The sequence below is a fragment of the Oncorhynchus clarkii genome, chromosome 1, assembly GCF_045791955.1.
Source record: "Oncorhynchus clarkii lewisi isolate Uvic-CL-2024 chromosome 1, UVic_Ocla_1.0, whole genome shotgun sequence".
In the NCBI taxonomy this organism is placed as follows: Eukaryota; Metazoa; Chordata; class Actinopteri; order Salmoniformes; family Salmonidae; genus Oncorhynchus; species Oncorhynchus clarkii.
The window spans coordinates 90,767,859-90,784,010 of NC_092147.1; the positions used below are offsets into that span (position 1 = coordinate 90,767,859).

The window sequence follows — 16,152 nt, forward strand, 5'->3', positions numbered from 1 at the left end:
TAATGCATATGGCTACTAGCCCTGTAGACCAGAACATGTGTTGTCTAATGCATATGGCTACTAGCCCTGTAGACCAGAACATGCGTTGACTAATGCATATGGCTACTAGCCCTGTAGACCAGAACATGTGTTATCTAATGCATATGGCTACTAGTTAGCCCTGTAGACCAGAACATGTGTTATCTAATGCATATGGCTACTAGCCCTGTAGACCAGAACATGTGTTATCTAATGCATATGGCTACTAGCCCTGTAGACCAGAACATGTGTTATCTAATGCATATGGCTACTAGCCCTGTAGACCAGAACATGCGTTGACTAATGCATATGGCTACTAGCCCTGTAGACCAGAACATGTTGTCTAATGCATATGGCTACTAGTTAGCCCTGTAGACCAGAACATGTTATCTAATGCATATGGCTACTAGCCCTGTAGACCAGAACATGTTATCTAATGCATATGGCTACTAGCCCTGGAGACCAGAACATGCGTTGACTAATGCTTTCACTTATGCATTACTTTTAAATGAATTGTCTGATTGTTTTGAAGCATTGACATGATGCCTTTACCAGTGACTCATGTCCAGTGTAGGCTACAGTGGAAGAACAGGACACAGAGTAGACTGTAAATACTGTGCTGTCTCTTCTCCCAATCACACCTGAAGCAGTCTCCCCCTTCCATGTACTGTAGCCTACAGTACAGTTATGTAATTGTACTGGGCCATGAGTTGTGAGGGGAGCCCAGAGTAAAGACAGGGCGTTTTCTTTCTCTAAAATGTACAAACTCATCCATCATCTGATCGCACATACTTGTGTGGTCAGCAAACTAACTAGTAGTCATGGGACACAATATTGGAAGTCTGTATTAGTTGGGCTACTTGAGGTGTGCATTATTCTGGAGGACGGCGACTGAAAATAACCCTACCACGATAAAGCCGGCTCTAACAAAATGCAAAGGCAAATTAATTCTCTCGATTAACTCTACTTTATGTAAAGTGAAATGTGTCCTTCGCTATCAAATAAACATCTGAAACTTTAGTCCGAACCGCACCACATTCCGTGTTTCCATTAAACCACAAACTTCAGGCCTAAATATCCCACTGAATCTACCACAGTCCACACAGATGGGGAGTATTTCGGTTCCAAAGCTAACTAACTAACTAGCTAACTCATTTAACTAACTAACTCGTTTCCAGAGAGCATAACTCACCGAGCTGCCTCTAGTTAGTTAAGACGTGGTTAAACATCCTTAGTTACTAAGTTACAGGGACAAAAAACGTAAACAACAACAAGCTAACGTTAGCTAGCAAGGTAACGATTAGGTAATACTTCTCAATGTTGACAATATGAGGTTGTTGTTTTTTAAAAAGTTTTTATAGAACTTCTACAGAACTTTTACAAATATAACTTCGAAATTAATACCATTACAATAAGCGAAATTGCTTTGCTTAATTAAAAGTTAGTTGAAGTGCCGTGCTAAAATTAGCGTTAGCTAGCTACTTGGTTAGCTCTCCAGCTAGCTACAGAAAACAGCTTTAAAACAACTCGTAAGATAATAATCATTTCAGCAAAATACAATATACAATTCTCGTCTGTAACTTACACAACGCTTCTGGAGATCATCCACGACACCATCTTTCCCAGATCGAGGTTAGCTGAGAGGCAGAAGAGATAGAGAGACAGGGCCCAGGGGCTGGAGGGGTAACGGGTACACCGGGTGGTGATGGTAGACACAGTAAACGCCGGTAACAAGTTAATAACTACAAGCGATCTTCTCAAACATGTCCGTGAACTTTGGAAAAAAAACACAAAAAAACGTGTTGTTTCACAAATCTAAGTTAAACGCGAGAGGTTACGATTTAGCCAGCTATGTTTAAATTATGTTTTATTAAAGCTTGTCCAACTCCTCTTTGGGTTCAACTCTCCTTTGGGTTCAACTCTCCTTTGGGTTCAACTCTCATTTGGGTCCAACTCCTTTGGATCCAACTCCTCTTCGGGTCCAACTCCTTTGGATCCAACTCTCCTTTGGGTCCAACTCCTCTTCGGGTCCAACTCCTTCACCTCTCTTCTGTCTGTGCTCCGCAAGCAGGAAGGAGCTCCACACCAGGCGACCTGAGATCAGATAGACCTTCCTCCTGCTTTATCTCATTGGACAGAAGTGCCTGTTTACACCAATGCCGCATAACTATTGGCTATTGAAGATGGTCCATGTGAAATAATGATGAAATATCATACTCAACTCTGATTGGTGTAGATTCGATGCGTGGCGAGTATGAACCAATCACGGTACAAAGCGTTGAGAATAGTATTGTTGCTTTACAAATACGCTGTTGTTACAAGGAGGTACTGTAAAATAATAACCTCAACGGTTGGCAGTGATTTATTTAAAAATAGACAACACCTTTATTTAACCAGGTAGGCTAGTTGAGAACAAGTCCTCATTTACAACTGCGACCTGGCCAAGATAAAGCATAGCAATTCGACACATAGAACAACACAGAGTTACACATGGAACAAACAAAACATACAGTCAATAATACAGTAGAAAAAAACAAACTAATTAAAACAAAAAGTTTATATACAGTGAGTGCAAATGAGGTAAGATAAGGGAGTTAAGGCAATAATTAAGCCAATGGTGACTAAGCAATTACAATATAGCAATTAAACACTGGAATGGTAGATGTGCAGAAGAGGAATATGAGATACTGGGGTGCAAAGGAGCAAGATAAATAAATACAGTATGGGGATGAGGTAGATAGATGGGCTGTTTACAGATGGGCTATGCACAGGTGCAGTGATCTGTTAGCTGCTCTGACAGCTGGTGCTTAAAGCTAGTGAGGAAGACATGAGTCTCCAGCTTCAGTGATTTTTGCAATTCGTTCCAGTCATTGGCAGCAGAGAACTGTGCAAACTGGAAGGAAAGGCGACCATAGGAGGAATTGGCTTTGGGGGTGACCAGTGAGATATACCTGCTGGAGCACGTGCTACGAGTGGGTGCGCTATGGTGACCAGTGAGCTGAGATAAGGCGGGGCTTTACCTAGCAGAGACTTGTAGATAACCTGTAGCCAGTGGATTTGGCGACAAGTATGCAGCGAGGGCGAACCAACGAGAGCATACAGGTCGCAGTGGTGGTAGTGTATGGGGCTTTGGTGACAAACGGATGGCACTGTGATAGACTGCATCCAATTTGTTGAGTAGAGTGTTGGAGGCTATTTTATAGATGACATCGCCGAAGTCGAGGATCGGTAGGATGGTCAGTTTTACGAGGGTATGTTTGGCAGCATGAGTGAAGGATGCTTTGTTGCGATATAGGAAGCCGATTCTAGATTTAATTTTGGATTGGAGATGCTTAATGTGAGTCTGGAAGGAGAGTTTACAGTCTAACCAGACACCTAGGTATTTGTAGTTGTCCACATATTCTAAGTCAGAACCGTCCAGAGTAGTGATACTGGACGGGCGGGGAGGTGCAGGCAGCGATCGGTTGAAGAGCATGCATTTAGTTTTACTTGCATTTAAGAGCAGTTGGAGGCCACGGAAGGAGAGTTGTATATGGCATTGAAGCTCGTCTGGAGGTTAGTTAACACAGTGTCCAAAGAGGGGCCAGAAGTATACAGAATGGTGTCGTCTGCGTAGAGGTGGATCAGAGAATCACCAGCAGCAAGAGCGACATCATTGATGTATACAGAGAAGAGAGTCGGCCCGAGAATTGAACCCTGTGGCACCCCCATAGAGACTGCCAGAGGTCCGGACAACAGGCCCTCCGATTTGACACGCTGAACTCTATCAGAGAAGTAGTTGGTAAACCAGGAGAGGCAATAATTTGAGAAACCAAGGCTGTCGAGTCTGCCAACAAGAATGTGGTTTGACTGACAGAGTCGAAAGCCTTGGCCAGGTTGATGAATACGGCTGCACAGTAATGTCTCTTATCGATGGCGTTTATGATGTTGTTTAGGACCTTGAGTGTGGCTGAGGTGCACCCGTGACCAGCGGAGAAGGTACGGTGGGATTCGAAATGGTCGGTAATCTGATTAATTACTCTGGAGCACATCACATAGTTTTCATTTTCAGAGAGATGAAGAGTCACAACACAGAGAGAAACCTATATCTGTTATCATGGATAAATATATGTGTATAATTATATTCTCCAGAGTGGCGCAGCGGTCTAAGGCACTGCATCTCATTGCTACAGGCTTCACTACACACACAGTTCAAATCCAGGCTGTATCACAACTGGCCGTGATTGGGAATCTCATAGGGCGGTGCACATTTGGCCCAGCATCTTCCGTGTTAGGGTTTGGCCGGGGTAGGCTGTCATTGTAAATAAGAATTTGTTCTTAACTGACTTGCCTAGTTATATATATATATTGATTCATTTCATGCACTGTGCTATAAAGTATTCTCTCTTATACAACACCGTACAAAGTCCAACAACAAATCCATTTGAGATATTGATCCGTATCTTAGGGTTTAGAAACTATTATGATATACGCAGTAGAGTAGATCAAGAATAACTCGTTATCATGGTGATTACTACGATCACAAAAACAAAGTGTCTGGTTACTGATGAACCGTATACTATTGTGTTCTGGTCTGGTTACTGATGAACCGTATACTATTGTGTTCTGGTCTGGTTACTGATGAACCGTATACTATTGTGTTCTGGTCTGGTTACTGATGAACCGTATACTATTGTGTTCTGGTCTGGTTACTGATGAACCGTATACTATTGTGTTCTGGTCTGGTTACTGATGAACCGTATACTATTGTGTTCTGGTCTGGTTACTGATGAACCGTATACTATTGTGTTCTGGTCTGGTTACTGATGAACCGTATACTATTGTGTTCTGGTCTGGTTACTGATGAACCGTATACTATTGTGTTCTGGTCTGGTTACTGATGAACCATACTATTGTGTTCTGGTCTGGTTACTGATGAACCATATACTATTGTGTTCTGGTCTGGTTACTGATGAACCGTATACTATTGTGTTCTGGTCTGGTTACTGATGAACCGTATACTATTGTGTTCTGGTCTGGTTACTGATGAACCGTATACTATTGTGTTCTGGTCTGGTTACTGATGAACCGTATACTATTGTGTTCTGGTCTGGTTACTGATGAACCGTATACTATTGTGTTCTGGTCTGGTTACTGATGAACCGTATACTATTGTGTTCTGGTCTGGTTACTGATGAACCGTATACTATTGTGTTCTGGTCTGGTTACTGATGAACCATATACTATTGTGTTCTGGTCTGGTTACTGATGAACCGTATACTATTGTGTTCTGGTCTGGTTACTGATGAACCGTATACTATTGTGTTCTGGTCTGGTTACTGATGAACCATACTAGTGTGTTCTGGTCAGTAACCTACTGATGAACCGTATACTATTGTGTTCTGGTCAGTAACCTACTGATGAACCGTATACTATTGTGTTCTGGTCTGGTTACTGATGAACCGTATACTATTGTGTTCTGGTCTGGTTACTGATGAACCGTATACTATTGTGTTCTGGTCTGGTTACTGATGAACCGTATACTATTGTGTTCTGGTCTGGTTACTGATGAACCGTATACTATTGTGTTCTGGTCTGGTTACTGATGAACCGTACTATTGTGTTCTGGTCTGGTTACTGATGAACCATACTATTGTGTTCTGGTCTGGTTACTGATGAACCATATACTATTGTGTTCTGGTCTGGTTACTGATGAACCGTATACTATTGTGTTCTGGTCTGGTTACTGATGAACCGTATACTATTGTGTTCTGGTCTGGTTACTGATGAACCGTATACTATTGTGTTCTGGTCTGTAACCTACTGATGAACCGTATACTATTGTGTTCTGGTCTGGTTACTGATGAACCGTATACTATTGTGTTCTGGTCTGGTTACTGATGAACCGTATACTATTGTGTTCTGGTCTGGTTACTGATGAACCGTATACTATTGTGTTCTGGTCTGGTTACTGATGAACCGTATACTATTGTGTTCTGGTCTGGTTACTGATGAACCGTATACTATTGTGTTCTGGTCTGGTTACTGATGAACCATACTATTGTGTTCTGGTCTGGTTACTGATGAACCGTATACTATTGTGTTCTGGTCTGGTTACTGATGAACCGTATACTATTGTGTTCTGGTCTGGTTACTGATGAACCATACTATTGTGTTCTGGTCTGGTTACTGATGAACCGTATACTATTGTGTTCTGGTCTGGTTACTGATGAACCGTATACTATTGTGTTCTGGTCTGGTTACTGATGAACCATACTATTGTGTTCTGGTCTGGTTACTGATGAACCGTATACTATTGTGTTCTGGTCTGGTTACTGATGAACCGTATACTATTGTGTTCTGGTCTGGTTACTGATGAACCGTATACTATTGTGTTCTGGTCTGGTTACTGATGAACCGTACTATTGTGTTCTGGTCTGGTTACTGATGAACCGTATACTATTGTGTTCTGGTCTGGTTACTGATGAACCATACTATTGTGTTCTGGTCTGGTTACTGATGAACCGTATACTATTGTGTTCTGGTCTGGTTACTGATGAACCGTATACTATTGTGTTCTGGTCTGGTTACTGATGAACCGTATACTATTGTGTTCTGGTCTGGTTACTGATGAACCGTATACTATTGTGTTCTGGTCTGGTTACTGATGAACCGTATACTATTGTGTTCTGGTCTGGTTACTGATGAACCGTATACTATTGTGTTCTGGTCTGTAACCTACTGATGAACCGTATACTATTGTGTTCTGGTCTGGTTACTGATGAACCGTATACTATTGTGTTCTGGTCTGGTTACTGATGAACCGTATACTATTGTGCTCTGGTCTGGTTACTGATGAACCGTATACTATTGTGTTCTGGTCTGGTTACTGATGAACCGTATACTATTGTGTTCTGGTCTGGTTACTGATGAACCGTATACTATTGTGTTCTGGTCTGGTTACTGATGAACCATACTATTGTGTTCTGGTCTGGTTACTGATGAACCGTACTATTGTGTTCTGGTCTGGTTACTGATGAACCGTATACTATTGTGTTCTGGTCTGGTTACTGATGAACCGTATACTATTGTGTTCTGGTCTGGTTACTGATGAACCGTATACTATTGTGTTCTGGTCTGGTTACTGATGAACCGTATACTATTGTGTTCTGGTCTGGTTACTGATGAACCGTATACTATTGTGTTCTGGTCTGGTTACTGATGAACCGTATACTATTGTGTTCTGGTCTGGTTACTAATGAACCGTATACTATTGTGTTCTGGTCTGGTTACTGATGAACCGTATACTATTGTGTTCTGGTCTGGTTACTGATGAACCGTATACTATTGTGTTCTGGTCTGGTTACTGATGAACCGTATACTATTGTGTTCTGGTCTGGTTACTGATGAACCATACTATTGTGTTCTGGTCTGGTTACTGATGAACCGTATACTATTGTGTTCTGGTCTGGTTACTGATGAACCGTATACTATTGTGTTCTGGTCTGGTTACTGATGAACCGTATACTATTGTGTTCTGGTCTGGTTACTGATGAACCATACTATTGTGTTCTGGTCTGGTTACTGATGAACCGTACTATTGTGTTCTGGTCTGGTTACTGATGAACCGTATACTATTGTGTTCTGGTCTGGTTACTGATGAACCGTATACTATTGTGTTCTGGTCTGGTTACTGATGAACCATACTATTGTGTTCTGGTCTGGTTACTGATGAACCGTATACTATTGTGTTCTGGTCTGGTTACTGATGAACCGTATACTATTGTGTTCTGGTCTGGTTACTGATGAACCATAAACTATTGTGTTCTGGTCTGGTTACTGATGAACCGTATACTATTGTGTTCTGGTCTGGTTACTGATGAACCGTATACTATTGTGTTCTGGTCTGGTTACTGATGAACCGTATACTATTGTGTTCTGGTCTGGTTACTGATGAACCGTATACTATTGTGTTCTGGTCTGGTTACTGATGAACCGTATACTATTGTGTTCTGGTCTGGTTACTGATGAACCGTACTATTGTGTTCTGGTCTGGTTACTGATGAACCGTATACTATTGTGTTCTGGTCTGGTTACTGATGAACCGTATACTATTGTGTTCTGGTCTGGTTACTGATGAACCGTATACTATTGTGTTCTGGTCTGGTTACTGATGAACCGTATACTATTGTGTTCTGGTCTGGTTACTGATGAACCGTACTATTGTGTTCTGGTCTGGTTACTGATGAACCGTATACTATTGTGTTCTGGTCTGGTTACTGATGAACCGTATACTATTGTGTTCTGGTCTGGTTACTGATGAACCGTATACTATTGTGTTCTGGTCTGGTTACTGATGAACCGTATACTATTGTGTTCTGGTCTGGTTACTGATGAACCATACTATTGTGTTCTGGTCTGGTTACTGATGAACCGTATACTATTGTGTTCTGGTCTGGTTACTGATGAACCGTATACTATTGTGTTCTGGTCTGGTTACTGATGAACCGTATACTATTGTGTTCTGGTCTGGTTACTGATGAACCGTATACTATTGTGTTCTGGTCTGGTTACTGATGAACCATACTATTGTGTTCTGGTCTGGTTACTGATGAACCGTATACTATTGTGTTCTGGTCTGGTTACTGATGAACCGTATACTATTGTGTTCTGGTCTGGTTACTGATGAACCGTATACTATTGTGTTCTGGTCTGGTTACTAATGAACCGTATACTATTGTGTTCTGGTCTGGTTACTGATGAACCATATACTATTGTGTTCTGGTCTGGTTACTGATGAACCGTATACTATTGTGTTCTGGTCTGGTTACTGATGAACCGTATACTATTGTGTTCTGGTCTGGTTACTGATGAACCGTATACTATTGTGTTCTGGTCTGGTTACTGATGAACCATACTATTGTGTTCTGGTCTGGTTACTGATGAACCGTATACTATTGTGTTCTGGTCTGGTTACTGATGAACCGTACTATTGTGTTCTGGTCTGGTTACTGATGAACCGTATACTATTGTGTTCTGGTCTGGTTACTGATGAACCATACTATTGTGTTCTGGTCTGGTTACTGATGAACCGTATACTATTGTGTTCTGGTCTGTAACCTACTGATGAACCGTATACTATTGTGTTCTGGTCTGGTTACTGATGAACCGTATACTATTGTGTTCTGGTCTGGTTACTGATGAACCGTATACTATTGTGCTCTGGTCTGGTTACTGATGAACCGTATACTATTGTGTTCTGGTCTGTAACCTACTGATGAACCGTATACTATTGTGTTCTGGTCTGGTTACTGATGAACCGTATACTATTGTGTTCTGGTCTGGTTACTGATGAACCGTATACTATTGTGCTCTGGTCTGGTTACTGATGAACCGTATACTATTGTGTTCTGGTCTGGTTACTGATGAACCATACTATTGTGTTCTGGTCTGGTTACTGATGAACCGTATACTATTGTGTTCTGGTCTGGTTACTGATGAACCGTATACTATTGTGTTCTGGTCTGGTTACTGATGAACCGTATACTATTGTGTTCTGGTCTGGTTACTGATGAACCATATACTATTGTGTTCTGGTCTGGTTACTGATGAACCGTACTATTGTGTTCTGGTCTGGTTACTGATGAACCGTATACTATTGTGTTCTGGTCTGGTTACTGATGAACCGTATACTATTGTGTTCTGGTCTGGTTACTGATGAACCGTATACTATTGTGTTCTGGTCTGGTTACTGATGAACCGTATACTATTGTGTTCTGGTCTGGTTACTGATGAACCGTATACTATTGTGTTCTGGTCTGGTTACTGATGAACCGTACTATTGTGTTCTGGTCTGGTTACTGATGAACCGTATACTATTGTGTTCTGGTCTGGTTACTGATGAACCGTATACTATTGTGTTCTGGTCTGGTTACTGATGAACCGTATACTATTGTGTTCTGGTCTGGTTACTGATGAACCGTATACTATTGTGTTCTGGTCTGGTTACTGATGAACCGTATACTATTGTGTTCTGGTCTGGTTACTGATGAACCGTATACTATTGTGTTCTGGTCTGGTTACTGATGAACCGTATACTATTGTGTTCTGGTCTGGTTACTGATGAACCGTATACTATTGTGTTCTGGTCTGGTTACTGATGAACCGTATACTATTGTGTTCTGGTCTGGTTACTGATGAACCGTATACTATTGTGTTCTGGTCTGGTTACTGATGAACCGTATACTATTGTGTTCTGGTCTGGTTACTGATGAACCGTACTATTGTGTTCTGGTCTGGTTACTGATGAACCGTATACTATTGTGTTCTGGTCTGGTTACTGATGAACCGTATACTATTGTGTTCTGGTCTGGTTACTGATGAACCGTACTATTGTGTTCTGGTCTGGTTACTGATGAACCGTATACTATTGTGTTCTGGTCTGGTTACTGATGAACCGTATACTATTGTGTTCTGGTCTGGTTACTGATGAACCATACTATTGTGTTCTGGTCTGGTTACTGATGAACCGTATACTATTGTGTTCTGGTCTGGTTACTGATGAACCGTATACTATTGTGTTCTGGTCTGGTTACTGATGAACCATAAACTATTGTGTTCTGGTCTGGTTACTGATGAACCGTATACTATTGTGTTCTGGTCTGGTTACTGATGAACCGTATACTATTGTGTTCTGGTCTGGTTACTGATGAACCGTATACTATTGTGTTCTGGTCTGGTTACTGATGAACCGTATACTATTGTGTTCTGGTCTGGTTACTGATGAACCGTATACTATTGTGTTCTGGTCTGGTTACTGATGAACCGTATACTATTGTGTTCTGGTCTGGTTACTGATGAACCGTATACTATTGTGTTCTGGTCTGGTTACTGATGAACCATACTATTGTGTTCTGGTCTGGTTACTGATGAACCGTATACTATTGTGTTCTGGTCTGGTTACTGATGAACCATACTATTGTGTTCTGGTCTGGTTACTGATGAACCGTATACTATTGTGTTCTGGTCTGGTTACTGATGAACCGTATACTATTGTGTTCTGGTCTGGTTACTGATGAACCGTATACTATTGTGTTCTGGTCTGGTTACTGATGAACCGTATACTATTGTGTTCTGGTCTGGTTACTGATGAACCGTATACTATTGTGTTCTGGTCTGGTTACTGATGAACCGTATACTATTGTGTTCTGGTCTGGTTACTGATGAACCGTATACTATTGTGTTCTGGTCTGGTTACTGATGAACCGTATACTATTGTGTTCTGGTCTGGTTACTGATGAACCGTATACTATTGTGTTCTGGTCTGGTTACTGATGAACCGTATACTATTGTGTTCTGGTCTGGTTACTGATGAACCATATACTATTGTGTTCTGGTCTGGTTACTGATGAACCGTATACTATTGTGTTCTGGTCTGGTTACTGATGAACCGTATACTATTGTGTTCTGGTCTGGTTACTGATGAACCGTATACTATTGTGTTCTGGTCTGGTTACTGATGAACCGTATACTATTGTGTTCTGGTCTGGTTACTGATGAACCGTACTATTGTGTTCTGGTCTGGTTACTGATGAACCGTATACTATTGTGTTCTGGTCTGGTTACTGATGAACCATACTATTGTGTTCTGGTCTGGTTACTGATGAACCGTATACTATTGTGTTCTGGTCTGGTTACTGATGAACCGTATACTATTGTGTTCTGGTCTGGTTACTGATGAACCATACTATTGTGTTCTGGTCTGGTTACTGATGAACCGTATACTATTGTGTTCTGGTCTGGTTACTGATGAACCTTATACTATTGTGTTCTGGTCTGGTTACTGATGAACCGTATACTATTGTGTTCTGGTCTGGTTACTGATGAACCGTATACTATTGTGTTCTGGTCTGGTTACTGATGAACCGTATACTATTGTGTTCTGGTCTGGTTACTGATGAACCGTATACTATTGTGTTCTGGTCTGTAACCTACTGATGAACCGTATACTATTGTGTTCTGGTCTGGTTACTGATGAACCGTATACTATTGTGTTCTGGTCTGGTTACTGATGAACCGTATACTATTGTGCTCTGGTCTGGTTACTGATGAACCGTATACTATTGTGTTCTGGTCTGTAACCTACTGATGAACCGTATACTATTGTGTTCTGGTCTGGTTACTGATGAACCGTATACTATTGTGTTCTGGTCTGGTTACTGATGAACCGTATACTATTGTGCTCTGGTCTGGTTACTGATGAACCGTATACTATTGTGTTCTGGTCTGGTTACTGATGAACCATACTATTGTGTTCTGGTCTGGTTACTGATGAACCGTATACTATTGTGTTCTGGTCTGGTTACTGATGAACCGTATACTATTGTGTTCTGGTCTGGTTACTGATGAACCATATACTATTGTGTTCTGGTCTGGTTACTGATGAACCGTACTATTGTGTTCTGGTCTGGTTACTGATGAACCGTATACTATTGTGTTCTGGTCTGGTTACTGATGAACCATACTATTGTGTTCTGGTCTGGTTACTGATGAACCGTATACTATTGTGTTCTGGTCTGGTTACTGATGAACCGTATACTATTGTGTTCTGGTCTGGTTACTGATGAACCGTATACTATTGTGTTCTGGTCTGGTTACTGATGAACCGTATACTATTGTGTTCTGGTCTGGTTACTGATGAACCGTATACTATTGTGTTCTGGTCTGGTTACTAATGAACCGTATACTATTGTGTTCTGGTCTGGTTACTGATGAACCGTATACTATTGTGTTCTGGTCTGGTTACTGATGAACCGTATACTATTGTGTTCTGGTCTGGTTACTGATGAACCGTATACTATTGTGTTCTGGTCTGGTTACTGATGAACCATATACTATTGTGTTCTGGTCTGGTTACTGATGAACCGTATACTATTGTGTTCTGGTCTGGTTACTGATGAACCATACTATTGTGTTCTGGTCTGGTTACTGATGAACCGTATACTATTGTGTTCTGGTCTGGTTACTGATGAACCGTACTATTGTGTTCTGGTCTGGTTACTGATGAACCGTATACTATTGTGTTCTGGTCTGGTTACTGATGAACCGTATACTATTGTGTTCTGGTCTGGTTACTGATGAACCGTATACTATTGTGTTCTGGTCTGGTTACTGATGAACCGTATACTATTGTGTTCTGGTCTGGTTACTGATGAACCGTATACTATTGTGTTCTGGTCTGTAACCTACTGATGAACCGTATACTATTGTGTTCTGGTCTGGTTACTGATGAACCGTATACTATTGTGTTCTGGTCTGGTTACTGATGAACCATACTATTGTGTTCTGGTCTGGTTACTGATGAACCGTATACTATTGTGTTCTGGTCTGGTTACTGATGAACCGTATACTATTGTGTTCTGGTCTGGTTACTGATGAACCGTATACTATTGTGTTCTGGTCTGGTTACTGATGAACCGTATACTATTGTGTTCTGGTCAGGTTACTGATGAACCATATACTATTGTGTTCTGGTCTGGTACTGATGAACCGTATACTATTGTGTTCTGGTCTGGTTTCTGATGAACCATATACTATTGTGTTCTGGTCTGGTACTGATGAACCGTATACTATTGTGTTCTGGTCTGGTTACTGATGAACCGTATACTATTGTGTTCTGGTCTGGTTACTGATGAACCGTATACTATTGTGTTCTGGTCTGGTTACTGATGAACCGTATACTATTGTGTTCTGGTCAGGTTACTGATGAACCATATACTATTGTGTTCTGGTCTGGTACTGATGAACCGTATACTATTGTGTTCTGGTCTGGTTTCTGATGAACCATATACTATTGTGTTCTGGTCTGGTACTGATGAACCGTATACTATTGTGTTCTGGTCTGGTTTCTGATGAACCATATACTATTGTGTTCTGGTCTGGTTACTGATGAACCGTATACTATTGTGTTCTGGTCTGGTTTCTGATGAACCATATACTATTGTGTTCTGGTCTGGTTACTGATGAACCGTATACTATTGTGTTCTGGTCTGTAACCTACTGATGAACCGTATACTATTGTGTTCTGGTCTGGTTACTGATGAACCGTATACTATTGTGTTCTGGTCTGGTTACTGATGAACCGTATACTATTGTGTTCTGGTCTGGTTACTGATGAACCATATACTATTGTGTTCTGGTCTGGTTACTGATGAACCGTATACTATTGTGTTCTGGTCTGGTTACTGATGAACCGTATACTATTGTGTTCTGGTCTGGTTACTGATGAACCGTATACTATTGTGTTCTGGTCTGGTTACTGATGAACCGTATACTATTGTGTTCTGGTCTGGTTACTGATGAACCGTATACTATTGTGTTCTGGTCTGGTTACTGATGAACCATACTATTGTGTTCTGGTCTGGTTACTGATGAACCGTATACTATTGTGTTCTGGTCTGGTTACTGATGAACCGTATACTATTGTGTTCTGGTCTGGTTACTGATGAACCATAAACTATTGTGTTCTGGTCTGGTTACTGATGAACCGTATACTATTGTGTTCTGGTCTGGTTACTGATGAACCGTATACTATTGTGTTCTGGTCTGGTTACTGATGAACCGTATACTATTGTGTTCTGGTCTGGTTACTGATGAACCGTATACTATTGTGTTCTGGTCTGGTTACTGATGAACCGTATACTATTGTGTTCTGGTCTGGTTACTGATGAACCGTACTATTGTGTTCTGGTCTGGTTACTGATGAACCGTATACTATTGTGTTCTGGTCTGGTTACTGATGAACCATACTATTGTGTTCTGGTCTGGTTACTGATGAACCGTATACTATTGTGTTCTGGTCTGGTTACTGATGAACCGTATACTATTGTGTTCTGGTCTGGTTACTGATGAACCATACTATTGTGTTCTGGTCTGGTTACTGATGAACCGTATACTATTGTGTTCTGGTCTGGTTACTGATGAACCGTATACTATTGTGTTCTGGTCTGGTTACTGATGAACCGTATACTATTGTGTTCTGGTCTGGTTACTGATGAACCGTATACTATTGTGTTCTGGTCTGGTTACTGATGAACCATACTATTGTGTTCTGGTCTGGTTACTGATGAACCGTATACTATTGTGTTCTGGTCTGGTTACTGATGAACCGTATACTATTGTGTTCTGGTCTGGTTACTGATGAACCGTATACTATTGTGTTCTGGTCTGGTTACTGATGAACCGTATACTATTGTGTTCTGGTCTGGTTACTGATGAACCATACTATTGTGTTCTGGTCTGGTTACTGATGAACCGTATACTATTGTGTTCTGGTCTGGTTACTGATGAACCGTATACTATTGTGTTCTGGTCTGGTTACTGATGAACCGTATACTATTGTGTTCTGGTCTGGTTACTGATGAACCGTATACTATTGTGTTCTGGTCTGGTTACTAATGAACCGTATACTATTGTGTTCTGGTCTGGTTACTGATGAACCATATACTATTGTGTTCTGGTCTGGTTACTGATGAACCGTATACTATTGTGTTCTGGTCTGGTTACTGATGAACCGTATACTATTGTGTTCTGGTCTGGTTACTGATGAACCATACTATTGTGTTCTGGTCTGGTTACTGATGAACCGTATACTATTGTGTTCTGGTCTGGTTACTGATGAACCGTACTATTGTGTTCTGGTCTGGTTACTGATGAACCGTATACTATTGTGTTCTGGTCTGGTTACTGATGAACCATACTATTGTGTTCTGGTCTGGTTACTGATGAACCGTATACTATTGTGTTCTGGTCTGGTTACTGATGAACCGTATACTATTGTGTTCTGGTCTGGTTACTGATGAACCATACTATTGTGTTCTGGTCTGGTTACTGATGAACCGTATACTATTGTGTTCTGGTCTGGTTACTGATGAACCTTATACTATTGTGTTCTGGTCTGGTTACTGATGAACCGTATACTATTGTGTTCTGGTCTGGTTACTGATGAACCGTATACTATTGTGTTCTGGTCTGGTTACTGATGAACCGTATACTATTGTGTTCTGGTCTGGTTACTGATGAACCGTATACTATTGTGTTCTGGTCTGTAACCTACTGATGAACCGTATACTATTGTGTTCTGGTCTGGTTACTGAT

General features: G+C 41.1%; 1 protein-coding gene across 1 annotated transcript in view; it reads right to left on the reverse strand.

The window, feature by feature from the left end:
- LOC139413862 (receptor expression-enhancing protein 3-like) overlaps positions 1–2,090 on the reverse strand; it is a 33,515-nt gene extending 31,425 nt beyond the window's left edge. Inside the window, exon 1 of the mRNA XM_071161686.1 lies at positions 1,604–2,090. Within this exon, the coding sequence (XP_071017787.1) occupies positions 1,604–1,635 (32 nt within the window). The 5' untranslated portion in view covers positions 1,636–2,090. The remainder of the gene's footprint in view (positions 1–1,603) is intronic.
- Positions 2,091–16,152: the final 14,062 nt, after the last annotated feature.